Source organism: Vombatus ursinus, unplaced genomic scaffold (genome assembly GCF_900497805.2).
Source record: "Vombatus ursinus unplaced genomic scaffold, bare-nosed wombat genome assembly UNPS02014811.1, whole genome shotgun sequence".
In the NCBI taxonomy this organism is placed as follows: Eukaryota; Metazoa; Chordata; class Mammalia; order Diprotodontia; family Vombatidae; genus Vombatus; species Vombatus ursinus.
The window spans coordinates 16,348,832-16,368,530 of NW_020954589.1; the positions used below are offsets into that span (position 1 = coordinate 16,348,832).

The window sequence follows — 19,699 nt, forward strand, 5'->3', positions numbered from 1 at the left end:
GCAATGCTTTAGTGTCCCAATTTTCCCACATCCTCTCCAACATTTATCATTTTCCTTTTTTATCATATTAACCAATCTAATAGGTGTGAGGTGGTATCCCAGAGTTGTTTTAGTTTATATTTCTCTAATCAAAAGTGATTTAGAGCCCTTCTTCATGTTCTTATATATAGATTTGATTTCTTCATCTGAAAACTGCCTGTCCATATCTTTTGACCATTTATGTGTTGGGGAATGGCTTGTGATCTTAAAGTGCAGTGAATGGGATGAACTCATCCATAAAATGCAAGTGGGCAGCAAAATGAATTAAAAACAAAAATCTGACAATATATTTTTTCTAAGAAACACACTTGAAACAGAGATACACAGAGTAACAGTAAGGGGCTGGAGCAGACTCTATTATGCTCCAGCTGAAGTGAAAAAAAAGCAGGGTTAACAATCATGATCTCAGAACAAAAGCAAATTAAATCTAATTAAAAGATAAGCAGTGAAACTGCATTTTGTAAAAGGTACCATAGACAACAAAGAAATAGCAACACTAAACACATAAACACCAAATGTTATAGCATCCAGATTCTTTTTTTTACATATAATATTTATTTCATTTTTTCTAAATTACATGTAAACAAAAATTTTTAACATCTGTTTTTAAAAAGTTTGAGTTCCAAATTCTCTCCCTTCCCCCACTCCTTGAGAAGGCAAGCAATCTAATATAGATTCTACATATGCAGCCATGCAAAACATTTCCATATTAGTGATGTTGCAAAAGAAAATGCAGACCAAAAAAAAACAAAGAATAATAAAGTAAAAAAAGTATGTTTCAATGTAGAAGCCTAGAAGTCTTTTACTTCTCCAGGAGCAACTCCAGGAAAGCTGGTTCTGGTCTTAAGGCTGATCTCCTAGGAGTGTCTCTGGGCTCCCTGGCATGCTGACTCTCACTCAGTTTGACCCTTAGAGTAGTTCCTACCTGAAATCTCATCTTTATGATGTATCCTCCTTGACTATAGTCTTCAGAGTGAGAGTCTGGTCCCCTGGGAACCAGGACCAGTAATCAGACTTCGAGGTCTATGTGATCAGCCAGTCAATGGATGGGAAGACAGGTCACATCCTTCCTTCACTCTGATAGCCAACCAGTAATCAGTTGTCAGGCCTGTCCACAATTACGCCTATCTATATCTGTCAGCACTCTACTGTTCACTTTACTCCCTCTGTGATACAAGCTATCAACCTCCCCCTGTCTTAGGTAGGTGTCAGCTCCTTGAGGGTTTTATAATCTAAACTAAGTGACCCACTGATGCTGCTGTCCAGGTGCCACTGGGAAAATTCTGTCCCCATCACCTGCGCTTGCTGGTGGCCACAAACCTATGGAAAGGATGGAGGAACTTAATGATGTTTTTCTTTGGTTTTGGAATTTCATTTGGTAATCTTTATTGTTAATAAGTATTCCTCAGGAGAGTGGAAGAAGAGAGGAGAACCTTTCTTAACCATATTTGTTTTTTTAAAGTTGCATTGATGCCTTTCATTTTTACATCATGCATACATCATCCACCCTCCTCACACCAATGAACTTTCCTTGTTAACAGCAACAAAAAACAAAACCAACGAGTCCATGATTGCATGTGGTTCATTCACCTAAAGGAGGGCTGTGCATGGCTGTGCATTGCCCCATTTTCAGGGCTCAGACTGGTAAACATTCCACTTCTATTATTATTTTTATTTACATTGTTATTGTTGTCTGCATTGTTTTAAGTGTTTATTTGACTCTACATCAGTTCACTTTTCCTGTGTTTCTCAGAATCTGTTACATTTCTTGTTTCTTTTTCTATTTGTTGCAATATTATTCCATTACATTCAACCGTGGTTGGTTTAGCCATTTCCCAATCAGTGGACATGCACCTTATTTCCAGTTCTTTGCAATCACAAAAAATGCTGCTATTTTGTTTTATAAGGAACCTTTTTCTGTCTTTGGCCAATTTAGGGAGATATTCTCAATAATGGGATTTCTATGTCAAAGGACATGGATATTTTAGTCACTATTTTTCACATAATTCCAACTGATTTTCCAGGATCATGGAACCTATTCATGACTTCACCAGCATCGTTTATGTGTTTCATCAACCCCTTTAATTTCAACTATTCCCAGCTGTTTGTCAGTTTTTTGAGTGCGAGGTGAAATCTCAGAGTTTTTTTTTAACCTGTTACAGATTTTTTGTTTTTATTTTCTTTCCCCCAATTATATAAACAGTTTTTAACATTCTTTTTTAAAAAAATTAAATTCTCTTCCTTCTCCTTCCTCAACCTTCCTCCCCCACTCCGTTGAGAAGGCAAGCAATTTGATATAGGTTATACATGTGTAGTCATGCAAAACACATTTCTGTATTAGTCCTGTTTTTGAAAGAAAACATAGACCAAAAAAACCCTCAAGAAAAATAAAGTTTAAAAAGTATTCTTCAATATTTATTCAGACACCATCAGTTCTTTGTCTGGAAATGGATAGTATTTTTCATCATAAGTCCATCTGAGTTGTCTTAGATCATTGTATTGCTGAGAATAGCTAAGTCATTCACTGCTCATCATTTTACAATATTGCTATTACTTTTGTAGACGGTACATTTCACTTTGCATTAGCTTATGTAAGTCTCCCTAGGTTTTTCTGAGAGCATCCTGCTCATCATTTCTTATAACACAATAGTATTCCATCACAATCACATAGCACAGTTTGTTCAGCCATTCCCCAATTGATGGGTATCCTCCCAATTTCCAACTTCCTGTCAGAAGAAAAGAGCTGCTATAACTATTTACATACATGTAAGTCCTTTTCCTTTTTGTTTTTTTAATATCTTTTTGGAGACAGACCTAGTAGTGCCATTGTAAAGTCAAAGGATATACATGATTTTATAGCCCTTTGGGCATAGTTACAAATTGCTGTAAATAATGATTGAATCACTCCACAACTCCACCAACAGTGCATTAATGTCTCATTTTCCCCACATCCCTTCCAACATTTGTCGTTCTCCTTTTCTGTCCTATTAGCCGATCTTAATGGGTATGACATAGTACCTCAGAATTGTTTCAATTTGCATTCCTCCAGTCAATAGTGATTTAGAGCACCTTCTCATATGGCTATAAATAGTTTTGATTACTTCATTTGAAAACTGTTCATATCTACTGACCATTTATCAATTGGGAAATGGCTCATATTTTTATAAATTTGACTTAGTTCTCTATATATTTAAGAAATGAGGACTTTGTCAGAGAAACTTGCTTCAATTTTTTTCCATAGTTATGATTACTAAATGTATTTCCCTCCATCCTATTTCCTTCTTCCTTTCTGTTTATTCTATTTTCTCTCTTCTTTAACTTTGTTCCTCCTCAGAAGTATTTTGCTTCTGACTGCCACCTCTCCTAATCTGCCCTCCCTTCAGTCACCCTGCCCTTCTTAAACCACTTCCTCTCCTATTTTCCTGTAGGGTAAGATAGAGTTTTGTTTTTTTTTTTTAAAGTGAGGCAATTGGGGTTAAGTGACTTGCCCAAGGTCACACAGCTAGTATGTGTCAAGTGTTTGGTCTGAGGCTGGATTTGAACTCAGGTCCTCCTGACTTCAGGGCCAGTGCTCTATCCACTGTGCCACCTAGCTGCCCCTAAGATAGAGTTTTATAGCCAATCAAGTGTATATGTTATTCCCTCTTTGAGCCAGTTCTGATGAGAGTAAAGTTCATTCTCTGCTCCTCCCACCTCCTCCATCTTCTCCTCCACTTTAAAAGCTTTTTTTACCTCTTTTATGTGAGATAAGTTACCCCATTCTGTCCCTCCCTTTACTTTTCTCCCAGGGCATTTCTTTCTCACCCCTTAACTTATTTTTTTTGAATGTCATCCCTTCATATTTAACTCACATCTGTGCCCTCTGTCTACATGTACTCCTAAAAATGAGAAAGTTTTTATGAGTTACATCTTCCCATGTAGGAATATAAACAGTTAAAGCTTATTAAATCCTTTATGATTTCCCTTTTTTGTTTACTTTTTAATCCTTCTCTAGAGTCTTGTATTTGAAAGTCAAATTTTCTGTTCAGTTCTGTTCTTTTCATCAAGAATGGGTTCTTGGTTATAATCCTAACTCTTTTGCCCCCCTGGAATATCATATTCCAAGCCTTCCAGTCCTTTAATGTAGAAGCTGCTAAATCTTGTGTTATCCTAACTGCGGCTCTACAGTACTTGAATTGTTTCTTTCTGGTGTCTTGCAACATTCTCTCCACGCACTGGGAGCTCATGAGTTTGGCTATCGTATTTCTGGCAGTTTTTATTTTGGGATCTCTTTTAGAAGATGATAGCTGGATTCTTTCAAATGACTATTTTACCCTCTGGTAAATTCCTATTTTTTTCGGAGGTTTTGGATGTTGGTACTTTGACTTTGTTATCTTTTTCTGTGTGTGTGTTTTGATCTTTCTTGTCACCATTAAGATTGGCTAATAGGACAGAAAAGGAGAATGACAGATGTTGGAAGGGATGTGGAAAAAATGAGACATTAATGCATTGTTGGTGGAGTTGTGAACTGATGCAACCATTATTTAGAGCAATTTGTAACTATGCCCTCAGGGCAGTTTTCCTTGATAATTTCTTGAAAGATGATGTCTAGGCTCTTTTTCTGATCATGGCTTTCAGGTAGTCTAATAATTTTAAAATTGCATTTCCTGGATTTATTTTCCAGGTCAGTTGTTTTTTTCTAATGAAGTATTTGATATTGTCTTCTATTTTTTCATTCTTTTGATTTTGTTTTACCATTTCTTGCTTTCTCGTAAAGTCATTGACTTCCACTTATGCAATTCTAGTTTTTAAGGAGTTTTTTCTTCAGTGAATTTTTGTGCCTCTTTTTCCATTTGGCCTCTTCTGCTTTTGAAGATGTTATTTTCTTCACTACTTTTTTGTGTGTCTCTTTTACCAAGCTGGTGAATCTTTTTTCATGATTTTCTTATATCACTTTCATTTCTCTTCCGAATTTCTTTTCTCCCTCTCTTACTTGATTTTCAAAATCCTTTTTGAGCTCTTCCACGGCCTGAGAGAAATTCCTGTTTTTCTTGGAGGTTTTGGATGTTGGTGCTTTGACTTTGTTATCTTTTTCTGCGTGTGTATTTTGATCTTTCTTGTCACCATAGTAACTTTCTGTGGTCAGAATTTTTTTCTGTTGTTTGCTCATTTTTGCAATTTATTTCTTGACTTTTAACTCTGTTAAAGGGGAAGCTAGGTGGTGAAGTGGATATAGCACCGGCCCTGAAGTCAGGAGGACCTGAGTTCAAATCTGGCCTCAGACCAAACATTTGACACTTACTAACTGTGTGACCCTGGGCAAGTCACTTAACTCCAAATGCCTAAAAAAAAAAAAAAAAAAAAAAAAAAAAAACTCCGTTAAAGTGAGACTCTGCTTCGAGGGTGGAGGACACAGCGTCCCAAGCTTCAGGGGGTTTGTGCAGCCGTTTTCAGAGATACTTTTAGGGATCTGTAGGTTTTCAGTTCTTCCAAGGCGGTATGATCTAAGGAGAGGTGTTTACTCCTCTCCTGGCCTATGCTGTGGTCTCTGAATGACCACAAGTACTCTTTTCTGCCGTGGAACTATGAGGAGGCTCCCTTCACTGGGACTGCAAGCTCTGGTGTACTCGTGCTCCTCCTTGCCCCAGGACTGCCACCCAGGGACCCAGATCTGAGTATGGGCAAAGCAACAGAGTCCTGCCCCCCGTGCTAGCAAAGAGAGCCTGGTAATCTTCTGATTAGTGGTTTAACCCCCTTACTGTCTGTGGACTGAGAGCTCCAGAAGCAGCTGCTGCCATTGCTGATTCAGTCACTCCCTAGTCCTGCTCCTGGTTTGCTGGGGCCTGGTCTATGCTGGCATTATTTAAATGTGTTTGGAATGGTTTTGGGGATGGCTCAGGCAAGTCACTGCCTTTTCTCTGCTATCTTGGCTCTGCCTCAGAGCTGTTAGCATTCTCTTATTGTCATTGGTTTGGAGCAGTCTTTCATGTGATTGTTAATGGTTTGACATTCTTTTCAGAGTTGTTTGTTCATATTCTCTGACTGCTTATCTATTGGGGGAACGTGTCCTGGTCTTGGACATTTGTGTCAGGGTTTCTTTTTCAAAGACCTTTTACCTGTACTAATACTATGATACCCTAGTCCCCGTGGTTACCCCTGTAGTATATATTGCATATACACAATCTGTCATTTTGAGTACAAAGCATAAATATTTAATGTCAAGAACTTTGATAATAAACTATATTTTGGACAAAAATTTTAGTAGTTTACCAAGGCTTTATTCAGGATTTCCACGAACTTTTTTTTTTTGAAACCCAGACTACTATATATGCCAAAGACAGACTTCTCTAAACTAGCCCTCTTTTTATTTTTATAGCCTCACTCTAAACTCACTTCTCTTGCTATGGAGCTGCCTCATGCTGTTTTTTCCCCCCATTTTCCCAGTATTCCAAGATCTTTACAAATGTCCACAATTCACCTAGCAAATATTAATATCCTGCTTGGATAGCACACTGCTTGCATTTCTAGGTTTCATTGTCTTTTCTAACAAACTATATAAGCAGCATATTTAAAATCACATTTCATTTACTATACCTTCTACTCAGACTGATGTCATTCTCAATTCACATTTGTTTTGAATGAGAGTACTTGCCTGACAGCTGAATTTCTATTCCTCAGACAGCTTCTTAGGAGACTTCTCTATAAGGAATGGCCTTTTATCCAGGCTTTACCTCCTAGGATCCTTGACTTGGAACAGGTTTCCTTTCTACACCACCAGACCCAGTATAGTCTGAACTCATATTTCCCAGATTGGAACCAAATTAACCTTTAGAGTTAGAGAAGAATAGACAATATTAGTTTGGTCATCCCCCTAATTTATTTACCATTGTGTAGTATTCCAATTAAGAAATAGATGCTTTATATCTGATCACTTAAAAAGCTCTTGAGTTTCTTTTTCAGAATGTGGTCGAGTATTGACTGGAGTTGCAAAAGGAGCCAGAATAATGAGATTATATGTAGATTCTGCACCTGAGAAACTCAAAGGATTGTGTTTATTTTTTGTTCGATGTAGGAATGATATTGTTTTAAATGCAAAAAATATATCTGAGGTATGTTTTAAAAAATATTTTCTAACTATAAAATAAAATTTAAATACATTTCCATGGTCCCATTTTGACTTTATTTTGTATTCCCCTGGTAAGCTTTACAGCTCTGCCTCTAAGTAGCTCAGTCCCCTCACCAAAGTCACTTAACCTCTGTGCTCCTCAGCTCCCCATCTGTAAAATGAAGGGGTTGGACTAGATGATCCCTAAGGTAAGCTCTAAGTTTTCTGCCGAGACTCTTTCAAAAGCACATTTCCTTTTTAGTTTGTCCCTTTGAAATCTGCATTGGTGGAGGGAGGACTCAAATTGGTGAGATCCTAGTTGTGGAAGTGCCTTGTAGGTTTTAAATATTTTTACTCTATAAAGTCTTCTTCTCTCACCTTCTCTCTCAATGTTTTCATTCTAAAATTGATCCACTTCTCCTCTTAACAAACTTTATTAATCTTAGAGCTCCTCTGAAAAAATAATTGGAAATTTGATCTAATATTTCTCCTTTCAGTAGTTCTTTAAGGTTTAAAATTTAAAAAAAAGCCTTTTTATTTTTTAGCAAGATTGTGGCTGTTATCATGAGGGAGAGATATAAAGGAAAAAAGATGATTTGCAAGTAATTAAAAGGGTCCTAGGTGGTGCAGTAGATAGAGTACTGGGCTTAGAATCATTTCTTCATGACTTCAAATCCTTATGACACTCATTACCTGTGTGACCCTGGGTAATCCTGTTTGCCTTAGTTTCCTTATCTGTAAAATGAGCTGGAGAAGGAAATGGCAAACCACTCCAGTGTCTTTGCCAAGAAAACCCTAAAATGAGATTGTGAAGAGTCAGACACAACGGAAACAATTGAATAACAAAAAAAGGTAGATGATGCTTGTGCTTAGGATTTCCTTTACTTTTAGTGGTTTACTTTGGGGCTTATAGATCTTTGTTTCAGGAAATTGTTTCCTGAACTCAGCAACTAGCTACTCATGCCTCAATGTTGCTTTTCTCCTCAGTTGGAGTCATTAGAGGGCTGATAGCACTGGAATTCTCCCGATCCTGGGGAAATAGGAAGAAGACTTGTATTTTTTTAAAGGTGAAATTAAAGACTTGGGAGTAAAGTATTGAGAACTTAGTACTTCCTCCAAACCAAAAATAAGTTGCTGGCTTACTGTTTGTTTACTTTTGTTTGACATCTACATTTCAGTCACTGGAGACTCAAGGGAAAGATTGATTTTTGGCTTTTGACCTGGTGAATGTGAGAGGACAGGTGTGTTATTTGAGTGGAAATGTCTAGTAGTTATTTGAAAATAAAGGACAAGAGTTTGGTCATGTAACCAGAGAGGTAAAGCCTTGAGATGCAGACCTTGGAATCGTCTGTATAAAGGAAATGTTGAAGGCTTATCCATTGATGAAGTCTTTAAGGGAGACAGTTTAGAGAGAGAAGAACAAAGTTCTAAGACTGAACCTTGGGGAAATAGTTGTATTCAGGAGTAAGAGGAGAAAGTAGAAACAGACATATTATTTGGAAAGGTAAGAAATGAGAAAATTTCATGAAAGACCTGTCAAATAAGTCAAATAAATGTCAAATAAGAAGGAAGCATTAAATAAAAATCAGAACCGACTTCCCTATTTCATCTGATAGCATAAATTTGCTAAGATATAAACCTCAGATGTATCAAAATAGACTCTTAGAGCTGGAAGAAAATTTGGTGCTTATGTAATTCAACCCAAGTTCACACATTAGCAGAGCTGGGAATAGTCTCCTATACCTCCCAGTCAGGACTTTTTCCTATAGGTGTTTTATTTCCCGAATACAATTGTGTTAATGTTCTCTACTCTTAGTTTTAAAAATAGAATTTGTGAAACTCATCCTTTTTTAAAAGTAAAGTTTTTTTTTAAACTTTTTGTGACCTCCATTTGATGTTTGCTGGACATCAATGGATCATCTCTTTTTTTAATGGCCCTTTACACATATTTCAGATAACTATTGTTTGTCTTAGATAATACTTTTCTTGAGGGCAGTGACATTATTTTTAGCCTGATCTGGTTAGTTAGTATCTAGCATAATATTACATAGAGGCAGGTGCTTATTAACTAGTATTGGAAGGTGGTGATGATAATCTACATTAATTGAATTAAAGTTAGCAGTGGAATACCATTAGACAGAAAAATGGGGGAGAAAGAGTTTATGTAGCTTTATGGAAGCCTAGAGAATTCAAGAGAATGTGCTGAATATAAATAATGAAGAAATATGAGATGGAGGTGTATGTATTAGTAAAAGTATGATTAAAAAGCTTGAATACACATTGGCTTTCTGACCTTGGGCAAGTCATTAAACCTTTTAGTATCTGAGGCAACTTTGGGAGGAAATTTCTGTATTGGGAGTTCCCCAGACCAATGAAATTACATATTTATGCTGTTCTCTTACCCACCCCCCCAACTCTCCGCAACAGTCACCCAAGCCAATTTGAGAATGGATCTGTGAGTTTATCAGGTTTCTAATTCCAGTTGAGGACTCTTTTCATAGGTGCAACTCTTCTTTAACTTGTAGCTCTGCCGATTTGCTTGGGACACTGATGGGTTAAATGATATGCCCTTGGTCACAGTATGTATCAGAAGAAGGACTGAAATCCGGTTCTTTCTGACTCGGCCAGCCCTCTGTCTTCTAAGCCATACTTATATACCTCTCATATGTAGTTATATAATAAAAATAAATAAGGATTTCCTTGTACTTTATCATCATCATCATCAGTCATCATCATCATCAGTCATCATCATCATCATATTTTTGGTTCTTACTACCCTTATGACATAAAAAGGTAGTGTGGACAAAAATTCGAAATTTGTAAATTAGTAAACTGAAACACAGGAGAAAAATTTGACATTGATGTAGCAGAAGAGTGAGTGGTCGAGCTTGAGCTAGAATCTGTTATGTTGTTTATAAGGCCATTTCTTTTTGCTACTATTCCGATTTCTTAGAAAGTTAAATTGTTTATGACCATTGTAACATCAGTTTGATTTTAACTTTTCTCTAGTTCTGTGAAATATAATTTATCATAAATGTTTGACTGCTACATTTACAGGAAACTCTATTTAGCTTTATGGATGCATCTGAAGGACTCTTAATTGGAATTAAGAATATGCTGTCACAAATTTTTCTACCAGCTATTCATGCAACAAGTAATTGGGGTGCTTTAAACACATCTAAACAAGGAGAATCTGAGAAAATTATCTTCATAGAAACCATTAACAGATTCCTTGCTTTTTTAGATGGTAAGAATAAAACTATAGTTTGGAATAAAATAGATTACAAAAGTCAAGTGTACTTATTAAATGTACTTGTTATAGACCAGTGGTTTCCAATCTATAGACTAGTGACCCCTGGGAGATTAGGGAATTATTACAAGAAATCCTCCAATCCACATGCTTACCAAGCATTGTGTATCTTTACCTGTAATAAATATGGAGCATAATTTTTTTTTCTGCCCAATGTACTGTAAAAAGTCGTCTGATTAAGTAACTCAGTAAATAATCAGACATTCCTTCTATAGCTTGAATAAATAAGGCTTGCATGAGGTATTCTTTTTCAAAGTAAATAGATGATGTAATTAATAAAATACAAGATTAGTTAAAAGAATTACTGAATTCATAGGTTGTTTTCTCAATCAACATTTATTAATAGTACAGGTTTTATTAAGGAGAGAGCTTGACATTTTGCATACTAAAAGGGATCTTTTATATATTAAAAAGGAGTCTTCATTGAAAAAAAGTTAGAACTTATGACTATTAAGAATTTTATTCAAAAGAGAATTAAAGGAAAAATGTTTTGTCCTATAAAAAATGTGATCAGCCTTGTGATCAGATTTAGGATCCGATATCAATTGCTACAAACCCTTCCCCTTCTCCAGAGGTTTGTATTAGAAGTGGGGCAATTTACCATTTTCTCCTTTGCTAGTAATTGCTGGTAATGAGTTTTTTTTACTACACATTTGAAAATGTTCAATTTTAGTATTAGCAAATTTGAGGAAAAAGCATCTACCAAATCACTAACGTGTAATTATTATTTGATTTAAATTTTATTTGTTAAATGAATGACTACCTTTTAATATTTAACATTCTTGGGAAACAAATATTTGTAAAATTTAGTATTGGCATTTATTGTTCAACTAATTTGAATTCAGCAAATTGCTGGTGAGTGCCTACAACGTATAAGGCACCATAGGGGCATTTCAAAGAAGAATGCATTATCATTCCTTTCAGAGAGTTTACATGGTTTCCAATGTTTGTTTGCCTTTAGGTGCCAGAGTAAGTATTGAGGGAACTGTAGAATTAAAGAAGATAGAGAATGTTGACTTAACCAGATTGCATTCCTTTGAAGAAGTGTCACTTGCAGCTGCTAATTCAGAAATGGTTCATCAACTAGAAGAAGTGCTCATGTTATGGTATAAACAGATTGAACAGGTAGACTGAACCACCATATTTTCCATTAGCTTTAAATACCACTTTTCCTGAATGATTGCTAATGTATGATTCTTGAATGTGAAGGGAATTCTCTAGTGGACCTTATGTGATTCATTTACTGTGAATGTGACTTTCGGCAGATCACATCACTTTCCTGAGCCTCAGTTTTTCTCGTTTGTAAAATGACGTGGTTGGATTAGATGGCCTCTGAGATCTCTTTTAGCTCTTATTTATGATTCTGTGGTTCTCTATTAGCAATTAACCTATGTGTAGCTGTAGTGCAGATTGACTATTTGTATAGTCTATTCCTATCTGGCTCTTGAGGACTTGTCTAATAGGGGCACGGGATGGTGATGTGTAAGGAATTAGACTCCTGTGCTCTGTACCTGAGAATGCCTGGGGAAGGGGGAATGGATAGCTTCTGTGGAATTTGTGTGAGGAGTTAACTGGAACAAATCCCCAACTTAGGCTATGCTTTTTTCCAGGAACAGTAACTTAAATATTTCACACCTCCGTCCATAGAACCTCTGTAAATGTTATTTACTATATAGCCTACTCTTTGACCAGCAAGCTAATTATAGATCAGTTAAAGCCAATATATTGATATAGTTTCATTGACATCTATGCTCTTGAGACCATTACATAAGTGAAACAGGCTGAGTTTTTTGGCATACTAATTTAGTACCTGAAATAGCTTGGGTAGGGTCTAAGATAGATATTCCTACTGTCACATTCTGCTTTATAACCACCAGTATTAGAGTAGGATCTCCATATATATTGGTGGATTCCAGAAATGACAGACTAGCTGAACTGTCAGTGAGCAACCAAATTCAATAGCTTATTAGTTGGTTTATGCTCATTTAGCAAAAAAAAGTGACAAATTTAGTGAAGAATCACTAAGAGCAAGTCATGACAAAGTAATGTCTCATTTTTTAAAAAATAAGTTTCCTAATGATAAGGCTGGAAAGATATATATACATCCATACACACACACACACATATATGTACATATGTATATATATATGTATACACAGGTATGTATATAGTATATATGTATGTATATGTATGTAATATACATAGATATAGATGTATAGATACACACACACAAGCATTTCCCACCTAACCTAGTTAATTTGTGGTATAAAAACATGAGATTCAGAGAAACAGTATTACAAGATGAAGTTAGTTTCACATTTAGATCATTCAGTTTACTTTCTGGTTGCCTTGCAAGGTATTGGGCTGGGTGCTGGGGATACAGAGCTAGAAGTGAAACAATCTCTACCCTCAAAAGTAATTTCTGTTCTACTGGGGGGTGGGGAGGCAATTGCTACACTGATAAGTCAGTGAAAAATACATGTAAAATAAATATAAAATGCTATTTTGGGCATCAGGAAATGCCTTCTATTGGAGGTGGCACTTGAACTGAACCTTGAGTGGAGCTAGGAATTCTGAGAGGTGGAGGCAGGAATGCATTTCACTCCTGGGGAACAGCCTGTTTAGAAGTACGGAGGCTGGAGAAGGAATGTCATGAATGGGAGAATATTTTGTGGTCAAGTCTGGCTATAGTGTAGAAAGTGCATGAGGTAGAGCATCATGTGAAGTCAACTGGAAATACAAGTTGGAGCCAGTTTGTGAAGACTTTAAATGTCAAACAGGAGTTTATATTTTATCCAGGCTGTGTTAGGTATTAAGTGAAGCTTCTTGAGCTGAGGAGTGACATGGTCAGACCTGTGATTTAGGAATATCAGTTTGTCAAGTATATGGTAAATGGAACATTTGTGTACTCTTTCTTTTTTGTAGAGATTTTGCATCTATAACAATGTTTGGTGATATAGTGTAAATTTCTCAATTAAACATGTAGACACTAAAAATATATCATTTTATTGATTGTAGGTTCTAATTGAGAGTGAACAGATGAGAAAAGAAGCTGATGATTCAGGTCCACTCACTGAATTGGAACATTGGAAACGCATGTCTGCTAAATTTGATTTTATTATTGAACAGATTAAAGGGCCAGATTGTAAAGCTGTCATAAATGTGTTGAATGTTGCACATTCAAAAATATTAAAGGTAAGAATTTGTTTTCACTTTTGGTTATTTCTATACTAAAACTAATATTTTCAGTATTTCAGTTTCAATACTAAAATAATATTTTCCTTTTACAAATTATCCTCACAGAACTTCTTGGCAAGTTTTGTGGTTTAGAGTTAAATTTTGATGTTTAAATTTATATGTGGTACCAGGGTCCCTTGGTCCATAGCTAACTTGGCTTCCAGCTATCACCAGATTTATCATACATTATTCTCCTTCACATACTATACAGTCCAACCAGTTTGACCTTCTTACTCACCTATACCCTAGATAGCATCTGTTTTGGGCTTCTAGAGTTCTATAACATGCTGTCTCATCTTAGAACTTCTCTCAGCCTCTGGAGCCTCCTTGTCCTGAAATATGCAACTACTCCTGCAGCCTTATCTTTCTGTAAAGCCTGCCCCCTTTTCCATGTGTGAGTTCTTGGAGCCTCCAATTTATGAAACGGTACAGCTAGCCTTCATTCCCCTCCCAGCCCTACACCTGATTTCTGGGCCTCTAAACTATCCTGTCTCATTTTAGAACTTCCCTCAGCACATAGGGCTTCCTTACCCTGGAACATGTAACCACTCCTGTGACTTTCTCAACATGAAACATCCTTCTATAAGGCCCATCTCCTTCTCCCATTGGTGAATGCCTTCTGGAGCCTCATTTTATATATGGGCTGAGGGTAGCCTTCATTCTCTTCCCAACTCTATTCCTGGCTTCAAAACAATGTCTCTGTGTTGGACCTTAATAATTTTCTTCCCCCTCCACTCTGGCTTCCTTTTAGATGTTGTCTTCTATTAGAATATAAGCTCTTTGAGGGCAGGGACTGTTTTTCTTTTTGCTTGTATTTATCTCCAGTGTTTAGCACAGTGCCTGGCATTTAGTAATTGCTTAGTAATGCTTGTTTCCTTCCTACCTCAGTGCCTTTGTACTGACTCTTTTTCTGAGAATACGCTTTCTCCTCACCTTTCCCTTGTAAATACCCTCGTTTCCTTCAAAGTTCAGCTCAAAAGTCCACTTTTGCATCAGCCTTTCCTGATCCCCCCAAATCCTAGTATCACCTTGCCCTTCAATTACTTTTATTTGTTTTATATGCATTTAATACATATTGACATATGTTGTTTTCCCTGATAAAATGCAAGTTTGAGGACAGGAACTATTTTATTTGTGGGGGGCTTGTATTGGCAACACCTAACATAGCGCCTCATGCTGAATAAATGCTTATTGATTGTTTGCTTGAGTGATTGCTTGACTAGCCTTCTTGTTATTTAAAACACATCTTAAAACCCCATCCCATCCCAATACTGTTAAAAAAAAGTCAATCATGTATAGTCAGCAATGTTATGTATGCTGACTGAGCAAATAGTGTTTAGTGAGGGCTGTGGTCTCGATGGATAGAGGCTGGGCCTGGAGTCAGGAAGATGAATCTTCCTGAGTTCATATCTGGCCTCGGGCACTTTATAGCTCTATGACCCTGGGCAAGTTGCTTAACCCTGCTTGCCTCATCTGTAAAATGAGCTAGAGAAGGAAATGGCAAACCACTCCAGTATCTTTGCCAAGAAAACCCGAAATGGGATCACGAAGAATCAGACATGACTGAAACAACTGAACAACAGAGAAAGTGAAAGCATAATACCTTTTCTTAAGGAGGGGTTACAATTTAATTAGAAAGATAAGACAACACAGGTAAGTATAGATATGCTCATGTGATAGAAATATGCCTCTATGAAGCAAATATAACAGCATCTGAGATAAACAAGTCTGTTAACTGTGCAGTCCCAGCATTCAGCACAACCCTGTTTCTCTGTAATCCCAAGTATACCAAAGTTCATTGAAATCCATTAAAAACTTTGATTGATTATCTCTTTTTTTACACGATGAAATGACCTTCAAATTCAATTTAAGGTATATATTACCTTAATACCGTTTAGTAGAGCAACAAATTCTATTGAAAAATTAAGTAACTTTAGAGACTTAAAATGGTGAAGGGGAAGGAGATAGCATGAAATAACAAGATCAGTACAATCAAAGGATTCATTGTGGTCAAAAAAGTCTTGCTGACACTTGTAGTCTATGCAGATGTTGGTACTATAGTTGATAAATATTTTAACATGATACTTAGTGATAGATTCTATAACCTGGTCTAGAATTTTTCTACATGTAGAAATAAAGCCTAAAGTCCATAGTGTTCATTACAATCCTATACTCTCCTTTTAAAGGTTATTTCTTTTGGTACTAATTGGGAAACTAAGGGAAATGTCAACTAGTGGATTTGTTAAAGTAGCTGAAATGACTAGGTTTAATTCATTTAAAGCTATAATATTGTGACTTATGAATTTTAATTTAACAAACCTATTTTGTGGAATGGAAGAGTTTTTGTGTTAGAAAGGACTTTAGAGACCAACTCAATTTAATCTTATACTTTATAGATGAGGAGATTGAATCTCAGAGAGGTGAAATAACTTGTTCAAGGTCAGAGAGCTTATTTTGTAGCATATCTAAGCCTGCTGGCTATTCACTGATTCCAAGGTTATTTCCAGTATACCAACCATACTTTCTTTCTTATTATTTTATTTGCTGAACTAAGATTGGAATTTATAATCAACAAGAAGGAATAGTAAAGAGAGAAAGATATGATGTACAGTTAAGATTTAACTCTGAATTATTTAAACAATCTATTGGAAATTAAAAGATGAGAAATAGACAATAAAAATGACATTGACATTGAATAATAATAATTTCACATAAAAGTTAACCAACGTAAATTTATTGTTTTAACGAAGGGGCCAGAAGAGCCCAGAAAGCAACTTAGTCAGGAAGTATTTATTTACCAAATGGAGAGAGATGGTTTCCAGAGGCAGCACCAAGTTAGAATATCAACTCGTGTAAAATTTTACAGGATAATAGATGATTATGAGTGTTATCATCTTATAAAGCAGAGGGAAGCAATAGAGCATAAAACCATTCTAAAGAAAGAGAAGGTGGTGCTGAGGTTTTAAATCTGGAATCTAGTCTAGAAGATAGGGAAAAGAGTAATGCCAGTCAAGAAAATAGGGATATTGGAAACATAAATAGATTTTTTTTTAAGGGAAGAAGGGTCCAATTTTGTATGTGCTGTGTTACTTTTGGGACATCTAAGTGGAATTGTTTGGTAAGCAATTGGAAATGTAGGCTGGGGATATGTAGATCTGTAATATAATATATACTATATCATATATAAGTATATATACATGTATGACACATTTGAATAATATATATGATATGTATTACATATGTTACATATATAAGTATATATAAATATATGACATGCCATTCTATTCCTCCCCTCAAATTTTCAACTAATTTCTTCCATACTTCCTTCAAATACTTCCAAGTTTTCCTGTCCCTAAACAACCTTTACTAAATAGAACCTGCGAAAGACCCTCAAGCTATCAACCTATATTTCTTCTTTCTTTCTTACCCATGCTGCTTTTAAAAAGTTGTTTACTTCCACTGCCTCCACTTTTTTTGTCTCCTCACCTCTTTGCAATTTAACTTTCAACTTAATCGTCTCTTCCCTATTACCAGTATTCTCTTAATTGCCAGGTAGGACCATCTTTTCTCAGTCTATGGGCAGTCTTGTATTTGTGTAATTGTGTCAGTTCCGTGTATATTATGGATTATAAGTCTTTCAAACCTTGATATCCATCCTGTACTGCCCTCTTATTTCTCTCAATACCCCCAGTGTCTCACCCTAAAGCTTATCAACCCTTCCTCTATACTTGCTTCAATACCTGCTCCATAAGTAACAAACTTGTTTTTGATTTGAACTGTTTCCTTTCTCACTCCTTCAGTCTTTTTGTACTTACTGAGACCTTCATTCCTCACCAGGCTATACTACAAACCTTTCCTACAATGCCACAGAAACCTCTTTATTCTTAAAACCTTCCTTCAAACTTCACTCTAGCCATGGAATTCTCACACTGGAAGTACCCTTTCCCCTACATTGTTTCCCTCTGTTTGAATGACTCCTCCCAGAGCCTTCATTTAATAAAGTGCCCAGGCCAGCTATGTTTCATTCTTTTCAAGGATACACTGCAAACGTTCTCTATCGTGCCATCCCCTCCCCCACTGAGAACCTTTGTTCTCTTCCCCCTCTCCCCCTTTTCAACTTCTTTTTATGTATTGTCTTCCCCTATTAGAATGCAAGTTCCTTGAAGTCAGAGACTATCATTCTTTCTGTTTGTATTTGTATTGCCTGCACTTCGTACAGTATTATACCTAATAAATGCTTGTTGACTGACTGACCTGTCATAACCTGTCTGGCCATCCTCTACAATGCTTGTTGTACTTTTGCTAATTCCTTCCACTCAGTGGTCAAGGTGAGGGAGTTAGAATACTCCTTTTTCCCCATTGCCACTTCCAGGATCCACCTCTCCCTCTATATCATTCAGTAACCTCCTTTGAAGTTCACTCAATCCATATCTACCACCTATTTAAAATTCTGGTAGCTTTTGTCTACTGACCTCCAGGGTGTTCCCCTTCTTTTCTCAGTGACTTCAGTATCTGGCTTATAGTCTTTCTCTTCTCCCAAACTCCTGCTCTCATACTAGAGGACTTCAACATACGTATTGATGCTCCCTCAGCTATATAACCTCCCACTTCATTCCTGTGATCCACTCTTCCACCCCACTGTGACTACATGCAGAAATGGTCCTTGATCTTTTCATGACCCACAGATGTTTTGCTTCCATGTTCATGAACTCTGAAATTCCTTTATCAGATCATAATTTGTTGTCATTCCACCTCTCTGCTTTGCAACCCTTAAACCTATTCTTTGTCCTCACTATAACTTGGGATTCCTTGACTCCTCAGTTCTTTCGTAGGCCATCACCCCTGCACTGGCTATACTTTTCTGTCTTGTGCCTCTTGATCCTTCGGTCAACTAGTATAACTCTACACTGATCTCTTGAATCCCTTGCCCCCTCATCCAATCTCTAATCCTTCCCTGCCAAGCCTCATCCTTTGATGACTCCTACCATCTGCTGCCTTAACTCCTACTCTCTTGCTGCTGAACAAAGCTGGAGAAAATTCAGCTAACTGTACTATGTGGGTCCACCACAGATTTATATTAAATAAATTCAACTAGGCCATCACTACAGCAAGACAGTCCTTTTATACCTCCCTAACTGATATACTCATTCTCCAAAGAGACTTTCCAAACCTGTTTATCCCTCCTCAAATGTGTTTCATAGCTCCCCTTTCCTCCTCTCTCTCAGCTGAGAACCTTGTTTTATATTTCACAGCAAAATAGAGGCCCTACATTGAGATCTCTTTTCTCCTGCCCTTATCCCATACTATTCATATGCCTTCTGCTATTCTCTCTCTTTAATCCTAATTCACATGAAGAGGCATACCTTCTCTTTGCCAAGGCAGACCTCTCTACAAGGAAAAGTGATCCCATTTCTGTCATGTCTTCTCCAACACGTTGCCTGCTCTATCATCTCCATTCTCTCTTCTTCAGTCTCTCCCTGTGGACAGTGGCTACTTCCCTACTGCCCTTGTCTTCTTCATACTTAGAAAAAGTTTCGCTTAATCTGTCCATTTCCACTAGCTACTATCCCATAGCCTGACTTTTATATCCTGACTTTCGAACTCCTTGAGAAGCCCATTGACAATCTCTGCCTCCAGTTCTTTTCCTAATACTATCTTCTTAAGTCTTTACAGTCTGGCTTCTGATGTTATTATTCAACTAAAATTGTTCTTTCCAAAGTTAGCAATGATCTCTTAATTGCCAAACTTTAATGTCCTTTTTTCAGTGCTTATCCTTCTTTACTTCTCTGCAGCCTTTAACAGTCAATCACCGTTTCCTCAGTTATTTTCTTCTTTCCAGGTTTTTGTGACACTGCTTTTCCTTGGTTCTCCTATCCATTGGACCTCTTCTTTTCACTCTCCTTAGCTGGATCTTCAGTCAGTTCGTGCTTGCTAACAATGTATTCCACAGTGTTCCACAGAACTCTTCTCTTTTCCCTCTATATTTTTTCACTTGGCAATCTCATCAGCTTCCCTGGATTCAATTAACA

General features: G+C 36.7%; 1 protein-coding gene across 1 annotated transcript in view; it reads left to right on the forward strand.

Annotated features, from left to right (window-relative positions):
• Positions 1–19,699, forward strand: part of DNAH8 (dynein axonemal heavy chain 8) — a 404,075-nt gene that overhangs the window by 17,708 nt on the left and 366,668 nt on the right. The window contains exons 4-7 of the mRNA XM_027876336.1: positions 6,979–7,127; positions 10,181–10,370; positions 11,395–11,558; positions 13,452–13,628. Coding sequence (XP_027732137.1) covers positions 6,979–7,127; positions 10,181–10,370; positions 11,395–11,558; positions 13,452–13,628 — 680 coding nt within the window. The remainder of the gene's footprint in view (positions 1–6,978; positions 7,128–10,180; positions 10,371–11,394; positions 11,559–13,451; positions 13,629–19,699) is intronic.